This window comes from Kogia breviceps, chromosome 9 (genome assembly GCF_026419965.1).
Source record: "Kogia breviceps isolate mKogBre1 chromosome 9, mKogBre1 haplotype 1, whole genome shotgun sequence".
NCBI classification, from domain to species: domain Eukaryota; kingdom Metazoa; phylum Chordata; class Mammalia; order Artiodactyla; family Physeteridae; genus Kogia; species Kogia breviceps.
In genome coordinates, this window is record NC_081318.1 from 84,493,340 (window position 1) to 84,511,590 (window position 18,251).

At 35.3% G+C, this 18,251-nt stretch overlaps 1 protein-coding gene and 1 pseudogene across 4 annotated transcripts in view; both read right to left on the minus strand.

Moving 5' to 3' along the window:
- The window catches only part of LOC131762899 (platelet glycoprotein 4-like), a 33,671-nt gene extending 15,642 nt beyond the window's left edge, over positions 1-18,029 (minus strand). For 2 of the 4 annotated variants that reach the window (XM_059074759.1, XM_059074757.2), the window contains exons 1-4: positions 17,910-18,029; positions 9,238-9,398; positions 903-1,050; positions 273-452 (exon numbers count right to left, since the gene is read on the minus strand). In XM_059074759.1, coding sequence (XP_058930742.1) covers positions 273-452; positions 903-1,050; positions 9,238-9,398; positions 17,910-18,029 — 609 coding nt within the window. The remainder of the gene's footprint in view (positions 1-272; positions 453-902; positions 1,051-9,237; positions 9,399-17,909) is intronic. The other 2 variants (XM_059074758.1, XM_067041692.1) reach the window with 2 other exon arrangements.
- LOC131762918 (cdc42 effector protein 3-like) lies at positions 6,148-8,468 on the minus strand (annotated as a pseudogene).
- Positions 18,030-18,251: the final 222 nt, after the last annotated feature.

The following is an 18,251-nucleotide window of genomic DNA, read 5'->3' on the forward strand; positions in this document are numbered from 1 at the left end:
TATATTTATCAAAGAGTAGAAACTTGATTAAATGTCAGTTTCTTAATTTTAAATTAAATTGTTAAAAAAATTTTAATTGTTAAATTCAGATAAGTAAATTTTCCCAACCAGGAAAGCTAAATCCATGTGAGATGGAGACTTAATAAACAGAATATGTATTCCCAGATCAGAAATAGGGTTAACACACTAAATGATAAAATTATGAATGAACAATGCCATTATATTTATTCAATTAAAGTTGAACAATATTGACATTCATATTTGGTACTCACAGGGTAAAACACACCAACTGTAGTTGGAATCGGGTATGGAATCAAGCTCAAGAATGGATCTTTATAGCCCCATAATAGTTCTTTCAAAGTTCTCTTTTGAAACATAGAAGAGTTTGATTTTTTGATAAAGATATTGACTATTATTTGAACAAATGCGCTTGGATAGAGATGGGGCACAGCCTATAAAAGAAAAATCACTGTTTAAGACACCAATAGCCATATCAGATTTTTAAGAAGAAATGGATAAACACTACAATTAAGTTTAATAAAACAACTTTCAACTGTCTCTTTAAAATTACTGCCAAATCTTTCCAGGACTAAAAGTGTAATGTTTCTTCATCTCTGAATGATTACTTTTCTCTGTCTCGGTGTGAGCCACAGGAAGAAGATTTCAAAGTTAAATCCTACTTTTGTAAAATGATACACTTTAAGTGGTCTTCTCAATTCAGTTGATTATTCTATGATCTTGTCATCTTTCCAAATGAGGGTAATTCAAAATAATGCCATAAGAACACATTTTCATGAAAATGACAAAACAAATAATATCTAATGATAGTTCTAATCATAAGATTAATTACAGAGGATTCTAGAGTATTTCAAAACCAGTAATTTCGCTGTTTGTCTACTCACTGCTACAGCCAGATTGAGAACAGTGAAAGTGTCATTCTCGGTTCCAACTGATAGTGAGGGTTCAAAGATGGCACCATTGGGCTGTAGGAAAGAGACCGTGTGGGTCTCAGAGTCATGGGTTATATTTTCCTTGGCTAGATAACGAACTCTGAAAAAAAAAGTAAATAAAATTCAAAATAATTGTTGCAAGTGAACATTAAGTCTCAAATGCCATTCATTCATGCAACAAATAATTTTTGAGTGCATAGACTATGTCAGAAATTAGGCTAAACAAGTAGGTTAACATGATATATACGCAAATGCTGAGTTTCTAGCAAATCAGAGAAGGCGGGGAGGGGCAGGTAGGGAGATGTCTTAGAGGTGCAGAGCAGGGGAGAAGGAGTACGTGTTATTATAGGAGTTTACACAGAGTCTGTGGGAAAACACAGAACAGGTACAAAGCCAGGCTTGGGATGGTTATGGGGGGATAATGGACAAGATACAATTCCACATAAGTGGTCTGAATGACAAGGAGAAGTTTAGTTAGGTAAAATAGGGTAGAAAATAGCATATAGAAGATTAAGGAGTAAGAACATGGTGTAATTTTATATATATAAACATTTTTTTAACATCTGTATCAGAGTATAATTGCTTTACAATGGTGTCTTAGTTTCTGCTTTATAAGTCAGAAAGAAAAACAAATACCGTATGCTAACACATATATCTGCAAACATTTTACTATGGTTGGTTTACAGAGTTAGAGTAAGGATAGTGGTGGAAATAAAGCCACTAAGATAAACAAGATCTTAAACACAAAAGGGTTGTGTCCTGTACTCACATATTTAGCTTTTCATCCTGAGGGTCAGGAGGAGACAGCAGAGAGGTTGAAGGAAGGGAACAGTAAAAGCACGTTTTCTTATATTAGAAAGACTGTTCAAAGTGCACAGCCTTTCCAGCACTTTTTTTTCATAATTTCCAGTATTTTAATGAGAAAGATAACTAATGGAATATAATTTCCACTTAAGAGATCAATTCCCCTCCATCTCTGCCTCATATATTGTATACTTACTAGCTCTAAGCTCCTGGCTCTAAACTCTCTAGGCAAAGTACCAACTACTTTTTAGGAATGTGGTGAAGTGTTATATTATGGAAAAAAAATCTTTTGCAAGTACAAGATATTTACTGAGATGAAATAAGGTAGACATTGCATTATCATATATTTGAATGTCTATTATTTGAGGCTACAGTAGTTATCTATTATTATCTAACTAAGATAAAGACTGAAAAAAACATGGGACTGAAATGTATAAAGCATAACAAACCAAAAAAGCCACACATTTCAGTCAGGTACAATACCTGTAGGGTAGGTGTTATGAGTGTTTTTTTATTCCCAATCACTGTGCCTGATACTTGGTAAGTTCTCAACAAAAAATTTTGAATGAATAAATTAATTAATACCCTACATTAATATCTCAGAAGAGAATTCAAAAAGGATAGAAATATATTTTACTTTTAATATAATTTCTTCAAAGCTTTATTATTTACTTTTCTCTGAGTACTGCAGACATACAAAGAATATAAAAATCTGAAACGGCAGCCAGGACAGTCTATTAATAGTCAGTTACTATTTTCTCTTAGATAATTGTATTTTAAACGTATATTACATATTATTAACATTTAAAATTAAAAATACTCTAATTATCAGGAACGTTTATGTGTATATAATAATTGAGATAACAGCAAAATAATTCTGACCCAATTCTAGTTTACTTAGTTGTACTTACAATACTATACCAGTAGATGGCACTCACTAAGAGGAAAAAATCCTTTAAACTGAGGCCTGTGTTTAGAATGTACTTTTAAAAAGAGAACATAATCACTGAATTTTTGGTTTAAAAATTAGAGTATAAGGAATTTCCTGGAGGTCCAGTGGTTAGGACCCCATGCTTCCATTGCCGGGGGCATGGATTCTATGCGTGGTTGCAGAACTAAGATCCTGCATGCCGTGCAGGGTGCAGCCAAAAGAAAAAAAAAAAGAAGAATATATACAGGTTTTAGAAAGTTTTTTTTTTTTAATTTTTATTGGGGCATAGTTGATTTACAATGTTGTGTTAGTTGCAGGTGTACAGCAAAGTGAATTAGTTATACATATACATATATCCAATCTTTTTTATATTCTTTTTCTGTATAGACCATTACAGAGTGTTGGGTAGAGTTCCCTGTGCTATACAGTAGGTCCTTATTAGTTATCTGTTTTATGTATAGTAGCATGTATATGTCAATCCCAATTTCCCAATTTATCCCTTCCTCCCCACCCTTACCCCCTGGTAACCATAAGTTTGTTTTCTATGTCTGTGACTCTATTTCTGTTTTGTAGATAAGTTCATTTGTACACTTTTTACAGAGTCCACATATAAGTGATATCATATGACATTTGTCTTTCTGTGTCTGACTTCACTCAGTATGACAGTCTCTAGGTCCATCCATGTTTCTGCAAATGGCATTATTTCATTCTTTTTTATGGGTGAGTAATATTCAATTGTATATCTGTACCATATCTTCTTTATCCATTCCTCTGTTGATGGACATTTAGGTTGCTTCCATGTCCAAGCTATTGTAAATAGTGCTGCAGTGAACACTGGGGTGCATGTATATTTTTGAATTATGGTTTTCTCCAGATATATACCCAGGAGTGGGATTGCTAGATCATATGGTAGCTCTATTTTTAGTTTTTTAAGGAACCTCCATACTGTTCTCCATAATGGCTGCACCAATTTACACTCCCACCAACAGTGTAGGAGGGTTCCCTTTTCTCTACACCCTCTCTAACATTTGTTTGTAGATGTTTTGATGGTGGCCGATCGGACAGGTGTGAGGCAATACCTCATTGTAGTTTTGATTTGCATTTCTCTAATTATTAGTGATGTTGAGTGTCTTTTCATGTACGTTTTAGCCATCTGTATGCCTTCTTTGGAGTAATGTCTGTTTATATCTTCTGCCCATTTTTTGATTGGGTTGTTGGTTTTTTTTTTTTTTTTTTTGACTGAGCTGCATGAGCTGTTTGTATATTTTGGAGATTAATCCCTGTTTGTTGCTTCCTTTGCAAATATTTTTTTCCCATTCTGAAGGTTGTCTTTTCATTTTGTTTATGGTTTCCTTTGTCATGCAAAAAGTTTTTAAGTTTAATTAGGTGCCATTTGTTTATTTTTGTTTTTATTTTCACTATTCTAGGAGGTGGATCAAAAAAGCTATTGCTGCAATTTATGTCAAAGAGTGTTCTGCCTATGTTTTCCTCTAAGAGTTTTATAGTTTCTGGCCTAACATTTAGGTCTTTAATCCATTTTGAGTTTACTTTTTTGTATGGTGTTAGGGAGTGTTCTAATTTCATTTGCTTACATGTATCTGTCCAGTTTTCCCAACACCACTTATTGAAGAGACTGTCTTTTCTCCATTATATATCCTTGCCTCCTTTGTCATAGATTAGGTGACCTGCCAAAGCAAAGTAATTTAAAAAAAAAAGACTTATGTTGGATCTGAAAATATTCAGAAGGAGTTACCAGGTCTTCATAGAGATGGTGTAGGTTGGAATAATAATAATTAAGATCTCTATCCAGGTAATTTCATTCTTTGACCCATGTCACACCTTGTCAAAGTTTCATCAAGCTCACGTTAGCAGCCATTTTGTTTAAGGAGGGACATCCTCCACCACTTCCAATTTCAACTGAGTTCAGGGTGTAATTGATGGGGAGGCAGGTTCACCTCAACACATGGAAGACTCTCAAATTATCAACTTTTTCTGAAAGGTGACCAGTCGTTTTCCCATCATTTAAGGCATCCAAGCAGACATTAAAGACTGTTTTGTTGACATCATGAGAAAAGATGAGTCACAGTTGATCATAAATTCCTTTAACATTGTTATATAAATAGGAGTTTATTGTTTACATACTTTAGCTGCAAATCTAACTTCTTTTCTCCAATCCTCCCCATATTGCTTCTCCAAGTAAATCACTTATATCTAACTCACCCCCTTTCATCCCTTAGATATGTTAAAGCCTCTAAGAATAAAATTTATATTAACTGTCACCTATCAGAGCAGGACTAGCACAGGATTCAATATTATGTTTATGTTTTCTGATACTCCAATTAATATCTTTAAAAGTAAAAACATAACCCCTTCCAAACAAATAAAAAATTAAACAAAAAACTTGATTAGTTCTCAAATTCTAACAAATATTCTCTTTTCTCACACATACTGAGTTCTCTCAGAGTATATTTATTTATTGACTGATTAATTTAACATTTACTCTACTGTGTTGTATAAAGTACCTATGTAATGCAAGCATATACTGTCCTAAAATTCCATATTTCCAAATAACATGTGGTATAGCCCACAGTCTCTGCAGAAGCACTGTGAGTAACCTTTACACTTTACAATCCATTTATGGCTGCTGTGAAAAGTGTGATAACAGATGAAGAAAAAAAATAAAGCTAAATATGAAAGCACTTTTCCACACATACACAGCTTAAAATGGAACACCAATGGAAAAAGTCAAATGAACACATTTGATGTAGTATCTCTAAAATGTACACTCTTCAATAAAAAGCCAAAGGCACATAAAATATATTTTAACTTTAAAATAACTTACAGTAATACTTTGCTTGTGTCTTACCAACATGTTGCTGGCAGTCAAAATTCCAGGATAAGGATATAATATATAGGGATATATAAGAGCTACAAGCAAATCTCTAAAACCCATCAAGTTGTTCAAATGTGAAAACAGAGAAAAATTTTAACAATGGAGAATTTGCTATGGTGAACTCAAACAATATAATATAGAAAGGAGTCTAGAAAAAAGGCTTAGGTGTTAAACAAATTTTGACTTCCTCTTGCTCAGAAAATGTCAAAGTATTGTAAAGGTCCTTAATGTGACTGGCACAGCCCTTCATAGCTAGATAGTGCGAATCTTGGCCAAGCCAGATTTCTGACCTGTCTGGAAGCAAAAAAATGTGAGCTGTACATCAGCAATGCCCGCCAAAAATGGGTTCTGACTCTCTTCCTCTCTTTGTCAGGACAGTTGGTTTTTTTTTTTAACTGTTTTTGCAAACAGGGCACAACAGGTAAGAAATATTTTGTTGGAACGTTATTCTAGAAAACCCATCATGTAATGACAAATATAGTCAGTGAATCTTTCTCTTTGACTGTGGTTAGTTTTGTTTTGATTTTTGAAACCTTTTACCCCAAAGGAAAAGAGCCAGAGGTGTACTGTTACTTATTTTTATCCGTGACCTTCAGCACGGCATCCAGAAATGAAGGCCCAAGATCGAGCTGCAGGAAGAGGAGGGAACCCAGTGAGATCAGAGAGGGACTCCTCTGATTTTTAGTCTTTTCCTTGACGAACTCACACCAGGCAGGATCGTCAAACATATTCTTGGCTGCCCAGTAGGGGTACAGTTTGGAGAGGCTGGAGGAGTGGCAGGACTGGGATGTGGACCCACCAGAGCCCCCATGAAACGTCCCCCTGTTAGACCATACTGTTCTCCTCCATGACCCGCTCACAGCTAAGCCAGGGCAGCTTTCCCGGACCAAAGGACTCCTGTTTGGAATTGAATGTCACCGTTGACAATAAGGGCAACATGAGTACTTGGGACCCTCCAATAGTCGGGAGGGAGATGGTGTTTTTGAGCACCAGGGTGAGTGTTCCTGTGAACATGGAGTTGGTGGTGCTGCTGACCCTGAAGAACTCCATACACTCAGGGAACTGGCCCATGTGTGCTTTCTCCTGGTTTCCAGATAGAAGATCAGAGTTCCCCTGAAGAAAGGAAATGTCCTCAAAGACATCGTGCTGGCCATACTTGACCATATGAATGGTGTGGCGTAAGTCTCTAAGGAGAGGACTGATCATAACGGGAGACAAGGTGCCCCTCGGTTTAAATTTCTTTCCTTTCTTATTATTGGCAGCCTTCAGGTAAATTAGGGTGTTGGCTACCCTTCTGGAGTTGGAGAATGTCGACTTCGCAAAAACGGTCACTTTCTTTCCGGATGTTATTTTTCCCCAATATCCTTTTTGATAGGAACTGTCACATCATTTTTTCTCAAGCAGCCTCAGAAGTGGCTCTGAAAGGAGACGCGGGTGTAGGAGACCTTCTTGGACTTAGAACCGACTGGGGCTTTCAGGAGAGCGGGCTACATCCTCCAATCCCTGGCACAGTGTGGAGAAACCAGAGGTGCCAAGGATCCCAGCTGCTGCGGGATCCACACAGGTGGATGTGCGGGAGCCACACCGCCCGAGGGAGTACTCAGCCCCTGTCCATCACGCGCACATCCAGCCAGGTCAGCCAGCGCCTGCTCACAGCATTATCTGCGCAGAGGCTGTGTGAAGGCTCCTAGGGCCGGGGTCGCTGGGGTCTCCGGGCTCGCCCCCCGCTGCTTGGCCCCCGCAGCTGCGCTCCCTGCCCTCTCAGGCCGGGATAGGAATATTTAAACAACCGTGCTTAGATTCTTATTTGATCATGTGGGAATTCTAGATTTTCATAGGTACACATCGTAGCTACAACTTTTTTTTGGAACGAGATAATACTCACATAGGCTTTTGATAATAACATAGGAACTATAGACCATGAAAAACTAAAAATATTTTCCAAGGTGAGGGTTTTTTTTTTTTTTTTTTTCCTGTAACAGTGAAAACCAAGCCGTCTTTGACAGAGTTGTGAATAGTCACAGATGTGCCTGGAGACAGGAGACGTGAGGATAATTACTAGGACAGAATAGGCACCAGGCTTTTGGCAGCTTATATATCATGTGCTGCGGCAGCAGGCATCACCCTCCCAGCTACTGTTATTTCATTATATTTGCGTGTGAGTTGTCAATCTAGAAACATATTAATACATGAAGAGGAAAGAAATTATATAATTATAGACCATCTGAAACAGATAAGAAAGTAAAACTATGAATTAGAAGAAATCATTACAAATATGAAATTTTATGATAATACTTGATCATGGCATATAACTAGTTGTAATTATTCTTGAGGAAAAATCACACATTTTTATAACAAATCATACAGCAGGACTTAACTCTGTTCCCATATGGGCACCATAAGTGTATTTCTAATCCTTGGATAAGTTTAGTGTCTTTAGCACCTCAGTCTCTCTTTTTCTTACTTTAATAGTTAGAAAAGACACATAGTCTATGACTTAGATAGGAGAAAATGGACACAAAAATCTAAGAGTTACCAGTCCCTAGGTATGTGTGAACTTGGTAAATCACTTCATATCCCCTGGAATGAGTTTTCAAAATTTACAAAATGAAAGGTTCTGGCTAATTATTTCCCCCTAATGCTAATGTCTAAGATTCTGTTCAAAAGTGTGTTAAACTATTAAGGAATGTAGATAAAGGTATAGCTTATTCAGTCTCAGTACTGGAGAAAAAATAAGAATGAAACTACTGGATGAATAAAAACACCCTTAAGACCTGGAAAATAGTTTGAATAGAAATCCTTAGCAGTATTGTAATATGTAAAATCAGTTTAATGTTGTTCTCAAATTTGAGTGTGTATTGCAGTCCCCCAGAGTACCTATAAAACTCATTACTGGGGTCTAAACCAAGAGTCTCTGATTCATTTGGTCTAAGATGGGGCCTGAGAATTTGCTTTCCTACTTAGTTCCCAGGAGATGCTGATGTTGCTGGTTCAGGGGCCACCCTCGGAGAGCCACTCATATAATCTACACTTTCAATTTTAGGATTTTAAAGTGTTCTGGTTTTAAAACTTTGATAGATGGTTCTTTATTTAGCATGTATATTTTAGACTTGTTTTTAAAATTCTATTATTATTTTTTAATATTTATTTTATATTGGAGCATAGCTAATTAACAATGTGTTCATTTCAGATGTACAGCAAAGTGATATATATATATATATTTACATACACATATCTATTCTTTTTCAAATTCTTTTCCCATTTAGGTTATTACATAGTATTGAGCAGAGTTCCCTGTACTGTACAGTAGGTCCTTGTTTATGTTAAATATAGCAGTGTGGATAGATTGGGAGTTTGGGATTGACATGTACACACTGCTAGAGTTGTTGAGAATATATGCCACAAGTGTAAAGCACCTGGAACTTCTTAAATGTAGAGCAGTTAATTGATGCTGGTAAATTCATAATAAAATCTGTATTTCTTATAATCATTAAATCCTTAGATTAGGGTTTTATATAGGCAGAAACAGAATATTTCAATGTATGTTAATGGCAAGATAATAAGTACATTTCAATACAATGACATTTGTCAAGTGGAAGCTTTTCTAGAAACACATATGGTCAAGGAAAGAATGCCACTTACTGCGGGGACTCGCTCACCTGTACGTGTAAGGACCTCTTTGCTTAACTTTAATTTTGCTGCTGTTAACTGCCACCTCCTCTGGATTCTGTACATCAAAGATCCAAATCTGTCTGTAAACTTCTGCGCCTGTTTTAACCCAATTTTGAAAAGCAATTGTACCTTCCTCAAGGACAGCTTCCTATGAAAAAGAAAACAAGTTTGGGTTATTTACTTGTAGTCAATATGGGCAGTTGTGGGAGTTGAAAACCTTTAGTTAGTCAGAGAAAGCAATAAGCTCAAGTACGTTGCTCACGAGAACCTTTGCAGCCTGCCACACGCTTGCAACAGAAATGTTTTCAACACGTTATGATAGCAATCTCTTTTAGTTAACCTTTTACAAAGAGAATCAGTGTGTAATATTGTAGATATGTCTGTCGATTGTAAGGCCAGCCATTGGCAAGCTTTAGAGTGACCCTATGGCAATATTGCGACAGTTCGTAACACAATTTATTAAGCAAATTTTATTAAACTTTTTCCAAAAAGTTTTTATCAGGTCAAACATTAACCTCTCCTCTGCCTTCAGTGAGTTAGACTGAGGAGGCAAAACAGAAAAACTGAGAGGAAAAATGTAGAGTGGTATTGGAAGCTTTTTCATTTTCTTCAAATCTTGGACACTTCCAGGGAAGATGATCACTTAACATTTGTCAAACTAAATTTGGCTTCTCCCCTTCAAAACCCTGCTCATTGAGGCTTTCCTAACTCTCAGTACATTTGCAGAAATCTATTAGTACATGTTTCCAAAAATTACAACAGTCTAATTTGTTACTATTAAGTTACTACATTTTAGATAAAAGGATGAAAAAAGGACATGTCCTATTATTCTTTTGTGAATTCCATTAAAAATCTTTGATGCTCCTTGTAGTAAAGATAGATACACAGAAAAAATACCAATGACAGAATCAGAAAGCCCTACATTAGAAATTGGCTCCTGTGCTTTAGGAGCTGGGACTGGGTAGAAAGTCACCATATCCCTTAGGTCAATTTCAGCATCTGTAAAATGAGGGAATTATAGATGCTCTCCTGGATTCCTTCCTTTCACTGTCTGAGCAGGAAGCCTCTGAAGCTCTAGTAGCTAACACAGACAAAGGTGACTCTGTAGCAGGCAGTGTTTCCAAGTAAGTACCTTGGGAGGAATGCCCAGGTGTAAAGTTCCAACTTACCTTAGTGCCAGAGGAAGAGGGAGAAAAGTATGTCATACAAAATGAGCCTAACAAGACCCATGAATACAGGGACAGTCTGACCTGTTTGTTTCCTTCACCTGCATTCATAGAATGATGGATCAGGAAAGGACATTGAACATTAGTACATTTTCTAGGAGAGCATGCTGAGGCTCTGAGAAACCAGGTGTCTGGCCCACGGGTAACTGAGGCAAATACCTAGAAGTAGAATCATGACGAGGGTCCTAGTCTCTGACCCATAAGCTGGTCCTCTTTTACACCATGTTTTTACTCTTTTTTGTTCCTGTCACCTCTGCACTTAGTTGATAGAAGTCAAATTAAGTTTCATATCTTCAGGAAACTTTACTTATTACTTAATGCAGAGAAGAAGGGAATTCCTTAGAGAAGAACAGGGCATCGGGTATAATGTATTACAAAATCCTGTGCTGTTGCAATCCTTTTACACTGGGTACATTGGAACTGCTAAAGTGATGTTAGATCCTACTTTTGTACAATGAATTAGCCTTAAAAAATGCTTTATTGCTTCTAAAAATCTTATTTCCATAGCAAGCTGAAAATTAAGACAGTATTGCACGTAGATAAAGTATTATGGCTGTTCCTCTAAATGTAAAGGTGTTAATGAGGGTGTTGAAGCTGAAATCTATACTAAAGTTGAAATCTGTGTTAATCTACCCATTTCAAGAAAACACACGAACCTATACCTTATTACTCTCACACTATTGATATAAGAATCTTAAGGACTAATATAATATCAATTGTTTACCATGTACCTCTCAAGGCACATATTTTATTTCCGTTCTTAACGAAAGGAACTCTATAAGTACTTAAAGAATTGAAAAGGGACTGTGACAGAATGTACTTGGCAGGACAGAAAACTTCCTCATTCTAATGGCTATGCATTTAATATCAAAAGGCATTGTAAGCCTATCATGTCTTTCTTCTAAAGGCCATGAATCACTTTGCCTTATTTGTTCATCTGGAGATATTTTTTCAACTGGGAAAGGTGAAAAGCAAAGAGTTGAAATGAATGCATTGAATTATCAGCTATTAGAGTTAGGGTCATCTAATTCCATCCATTTTTTAGAGGTAGAAGTGGGTCCTACAGAAAACAGATGTCCGATTCAATACTGTATGACAATTTAGTAGTAGATATTGGAGAATCAGGTCTTTTACTACAATCTTGAGTGCTTTGCATAACACCACGATTTGTTCACAAAGAAAATAATATTGAAACAGAATAGGAATGCATTTCTTCTGATCCTAACACTGCTATATGTACTAGAAAATTGTACAGACCTCCTTGACTACTAAGATTATTTTATCATCAGTTCCTCTAATTTTAAAAGGAGCAAAAGTTTTTATGTCCTTTGATTCTAAATTGACTTTGGACTATCTAGTCTATTTTGCAAATCTTTTGCTAAATTTGAAGTACAAAGGTGTTAATTATGTGTACAGAAAAAGTAATATAATTTAAGATCCTCGCACTTGGCTGATTCAGCTCTAGTAATGACTGGATTCCAGCCTGATGACTCTCACATGGCTTGGTCTCCAGCTGAGTTGAAAGACATTTACCTTGAAACTTCTACATTTGCTACATTTTGTTTACCTTGAAACTTCTATTTTGCTACATTTGTTAATTTGAAAGCAGACGTTTGGAAGAGTAATAGCTTTCATCTAGTCACATGGTCATTTGATTATTGCTGTTACAAGAAAACAGTACTCATCCACATGACTGGCAACTTTAGTGTAACTATTAAAATGTCCTTGATATCTTCCTATGCATGCAGAATGTAGAGCACATATGTCAAAAATATACTGTCCCATTTCTCAAGGCTCTTATAGTGTACCAGGAGACAGAATCATGTGTAGCATATTATAATCTATGAGTTGATTTCCTTACCCTACTTCCAGCCTGACCAAGTCCATTGGCTTCTTTACTCAAAGTCTAGAGTGAAGTGGTTAACAATGAAACAAGATGCTATGAGTTTGATCCCCAGTTTGGTCACGTGCTAACCATTTAAACTTGGGCAGGTTATTTAATTTTTTGTACCTCAGTTTCCTTATCTGTAAAATGGGGTAATAATAATATTACGTTGAACTATACGAAATTAGTATTTTTCAAAGTCAAAATAAGTAGAACATGTGTAATTAAATATTTATCTTCATGGGTTGTTATAAGATTTATTAAATGTGAGCATTTAAAACAGTGTTAGCACATAGCACACATTCAATAAATGTTGGCTACTGTTATACAAATCCTATCCACCCCTTAGAAGGAGAACTCTCATCTCACTTGCTTCCCATGTTGCTTTAACTACTTTGCTCTTAGCATTACTGTCTAAACCAGTTATGTGGTAATAACATGTAAAACCCTGCAACACTTCCTTTTCTGCTTTTTAATTATTTATATATTTATTCTCCATCAATTGAAACCAAAACTTCCTTAAAAAGCAGAAACATACTGAAAATACTTTTCATCTTCTCCACTCATTACCAAAATCTGTTCTATTTGGGACCAATTACAAGCAGTTTCCACATCCAAAAATTTTTCTAATATGTGTATGCATTATACATATGCATGTGTGTACAGGCTGAGAGAAAGAAATCTTTAATTTGCTTCTTGGTGTTCTGCAGTTAATATCATAGGGAAATTAAATTAAAATTTATTTTAAATTACCTGTGTTATACAGTATTTACTAAGCATTTATCAAGTGATATGAACATTGTCAAGGTGACAAATTATCCTTTGTAAATAGTGGCAAAACTTTGTCCTTCTTCTGAAGTCCTTTGGTAGTTTCTACCTTCCACATACATGGCAGCTCATGCCATTGACTTTTAGTCTGTCTAGCAAGATTGCATAAACCTGCTCGCCCAGACAAATCTACTAGGAATCATAGTGTAAAATACTGGTTAAAAAAAAATAGTTTTCAGCTATAACGCATAAAAACCATGAAGTCCTTAAGAAACATCCCCTGGAAATAAACAGTAAAGAAATATGAATACATACACACACACACACACACACACACACACACATATATATATATATATATATATATATATATATATATATATATATGAAGTAAACTGTATGCACTATTTTAGGCCATTTCAAATGCTGGATTCTGGGGGCCATCTTGTAGAATTGAAAGGTATTGTAGAGTACCAAATCTATACTTTAAAAATTAGATAACATCATGAGATGATTTTCTGATCTGTTAAGATTAAGCACTTTAATTCTTATTTTTAAAAAAATGGTGTTTGTATGCAGGTAATAACTTTCCCAATTTGGTATTAGTCCATTAAATGAAGCAAGTAATCTGCAATGATTTCAATGGTAAACAAAAACTGACCAGTACTAAAACTTGTATATATTTGTAAAATAACAGCATTAACTTAAGTGCTCTTGAGGTAGGGGTAAGACACTTGGCTCACTGGGTTTACACATAATTCAGAGATGTGACTCCTACTGTTGGCCAGTTTCTCTGTCTTTTTGTCTCTACGTTCAGACTCTCTAGAAAGTGAAACTATTGCCTAGTTTTATCTGTAATCTCTATAGTAATGATCAAATCTCTCTGAGCATTGACCTTTGAAATACATACTGATGTTCATATCAAATCACTTCTAAAACCTGTCTTTTATTCTTCTAAGGAATACCTCTCCTTCAATAACTCAACTGGTCATCTTAGAGTTTGCAACTTTCACTCTTCTCCCTATTTAGTCCTTTTATTCCATTGAATCCCATCACCCATCAGTTCTATGTACTCCACCACACTAGACCAGAGTGCCTTTTATTATGTGCAGACTGTGCAATAATCTTATTAAAAGGGAGTCTTAAATGACACGAAAAGAAAAGCTAGAAAAAGAAAAACAGGTGGATGTTATATAATGTACTTCTAAACAACCAATGGATCTCTAAAGAAATCAAAGAGGAAATAAAAAATTACCTAGAGACAAATGAAAATGAAAACATGATGATCGAAAACCTATGGGATGCAGCAGAAGTAGTTTTAACAGGGAAATTTATAGCTATACAAGTTTACTTCAGGAAACAAGAAAAATCTCAGTTAAACAACCTAACCTCACACCTAAAGGAACCAGAGAAAGAAGAACAAAAAGAAATCCAAAGTTAGTAGAAGGAAAGACATCATAAAGATAAGAGCAGAAATAAATGAAGTAGATACAAAAATAAAAGATAAACAGCAACAAATCTAAAAACTGGTTCTTGGAAAAGATAAATAAAATTGATAAACCTTTAGCTAGACTCATCAGAAGAAAAAGAGAAATGGCCCAAATCAATAAAATCAGAAATGAAAAAGAAGTTACAACCAACACCACAGAAATGCAAAAAATCATAAGAGACTGCTGTGAACAAATGTGTGCCAATAAAATCGACAACCTAGACCAATAAATGGATAAATTCTTAGAAAGATATATTCTTCCAAGACTGAACCAGGAAGAAATAGAAAATATGAACAGACCAATTACCAATAATGAAATTGAATCAGTAATTTTAAAACTCCCAACAAGAGAAGTCCAGGACCAGATGGCTTTACAGGTGAATTCTACTAAACATTTAGAGAATAATTGACACCTATCCTTCTCAAACTATTCTAAAAAATTTCAGAGGAAGGAGTATTTCCAAACTCATTCTACAAGGCCAGCATCACCTTGATATCAGAAGCAGACAAAAATATTACAACAAAAAGAAAATTAAAGGCCAATATCTCTGATGAACATAGATTCAAATATCCTCAAGAATATATTAGCAAACCGAATCCAACAATACATTAAAACATTCATACATTATGATCAAGTGGGATTTATTCCAGGGTTGGAAGTATTTTTCAACATCTGCAAATCAATCAGTGTAATACACCACATTAAGAAATTGAAGAATAAAAACCATATGGTCATCTCAATAGATGCAGAAAAAGTTTTTGTTAAAATTATACATCCATTTATGAGAGAAACTCTCTAGAAAATGGGCACACAGAGAACATACCTCAACATAATAAAGGCCATACATGACAAACCACAGCTAACATCATACTCAATGGTGAAAAGTTGAAAGCATTTTCTGTAAAGATCAGGAATAAGATTAGAACACACACTCCTGTCACTTTTATTCAACATAGTTTTGGAAGTCCTAGCCACACCAATCAGAGAAGAAAAAGAAATAAAAGGAATCCAGATTGGAAAGGAAGAAGTAAAATTGTCACTGTTTGCAGATGACATGATATTATATGTAGAAAATCTTCAGTACACCACAGGAAAAGTACAAGAGCCCATCAGTGAATTCAGTAAAGTTGCAGGATACAAAACTAATATAAAAGAATCTGTTGCATTTCTATACACTAACAAGAAACTATTGGAAAGGGAAATTAAGGAAACAATCCCATTTACCAAGATATTAAAAAGAATAAAATACCAAAATAAACCTACCTAAGCAAGTAAAAGACCTATACTTGCAGAAATGTAAGACACTGATGAAAGAAATTGAAGATGACACAAGCAGTTGGAAAGATATACCGCATTCTTCGGTTGGAAGAATTAATATTATTAAATTACCATACTACCCAAGGCAATCTACAGATTCAATGCAATCCCTATCAAAATACCAATGACATTTTTCACAGAACTAGAAAAAATAATTTTAAAATTTGTGTGGAAATACAAAAGACACCAAATAGCCAAAACAATTTTGAGAAAGAGCAGTGCCAGAGGAATCAAGCTCCCTGAGTTTAGACTATGAAACAAAGCAACAGTAATATACTGGCACAAAAATAGATACATAGGTCAGTGGAGCAGAATAAAGAGCCCAGAAATAACTACACCCTATGGTCATTTAATCATCAACAAAGGAGGCAAGAATATACAATGGAGAAAAGACTGTCTCTTCAGCAAGTCGTTCTGGGAAAGCCGGAGAGCCTCATGTAAATCAGTGAAATTAGAACACTCCCTCACACCATATGCAAAAATAAACTTAAAATGGATTAAAGTCTTAAATGTAAAACTGTATGTAATAAAACTCCTAGAGGAAAACATAGGCAGAACACTCTTTGACATAAATTGCAGCAATATTTTTTGGATCTGTCTCCAAAGGCAAAGGAAATAAAAGCAAAAATAAATAAATGGGACCTAGTTAAACCTAAAACCTTTTCCACAGTAAAGGAAACCATACACAAAAAAAGACAACTTACTGAATGGGAGAAACTATTTGGAAATAACATGACTGCCAGTAAGGGGTTAATATCAAAAATATATAAACATCTCATACAACTCAACACACATACACACACAAAAAGAAAACTTTTTAAATGGGCAGAAGAACTGAACAGACATATTTTCAAAGAGGAAATGCAGATGGCCAACAGCCACATGAGAATATGCTCAACATTGCTAATCATCAGGAAAATGCAGATCAAAACCACAATGAGATATCACCTCACACCTGTCAGAATGGCTATTATCAAAAAGAACACAAATAACAAATGTTGGGGAGGATGTAGAGAAAAGGGAACCCTCGTACACTGTTGGTGAGAATGTAAATTGGTGCAGCTACTGTGGAGAACAGTATGGAGGTTCCTCAAAAAGCTAAAAATAGAACTACCATATGACCCAGCAGTTTCACTCCTGGGTATATGTCCAAAAAAACAAAAACACTAATTTGAAAAGATACATGCACCCCAATGATCATAGCTGCATTATTTACAATCACCAAGGTATGAAAGCAACCTAAGTGTCCATCAACAGATGAATGGATAAAGAAGTGTTGGTATATATACACAATGGAATACGACTCAGCCATAAAAAAAGAATGAAATTTTGCCATTTGAAGCAACATGGTTGGACATGGAGGGCATTATGCTAAGTGAAATTACTCAGACAAAGAAAATACTGTATGATATGACTTACAGTGGAATCTAAAAAATGCAACAAACTAGTGAATAAAACAACAAAAAAAGCAGACTCGAAGATATAGAGAACAAACTAGTGGTTACCAGTGAGGAGAGAGGAGGAAGAAGGGGCAATATAGGGGTGGGGGAAAAATGGTTATTATGGGATTATATGAAATCATATGTGTGAAACTTTTGAAATTTGTAAAGTACTACAGAAATTAAAGAATATTTCTTTCAATAAAAAATGGTATATATGTATACAATAAAAGCATATCAACATACTCTTTGGACATAATTAAAGACAATTATTTCTATTAATCTGCATACCTAATATAGTTTTTTATCAAAATTTGGGTATTTAGACTTAAGATGACAGTGCATTCATATAGAATATACATCATGCTTTGACCATTTCTCTATCATGTAATTTCAATTGTTCATTATCACATTTGTGTCAAAGACACAAAGTTGCCAGTTACAATGAAATATAAAACAGGCACCCTGAGCCAAAAAGGGATGGAAGGTAGAAAAAATCAGGATGACAAGAAATATTCTTGATCATACTTGTACCTTTTTAACTGTCTTCTCAATAAGCATGTCGCCAACCGGCATTAGAATACCTCCAAATACAGCCATGAGTGCACCAATGACAGCACCGGCGATGACCCCGCAGTTTCGATCGCAGCCCATTTTACTTGTTCAGGGGGACACCTAAGGTTCAGCACCTGCTTCTTTCAAACTCCCAGGTCTGATGAACGTGGTTTCCAAGAGGTCTGGTTCTATCATTGGAAGGAGATCATAAAGCAGAAACTTAAATACCAGTAGAAAAAGATCAAAGTAAACATGCAACTGAAACAGATCATCTTGCCAGTTATAAATAAACAGATGCTTTTTTTAATATACAAAACTTTC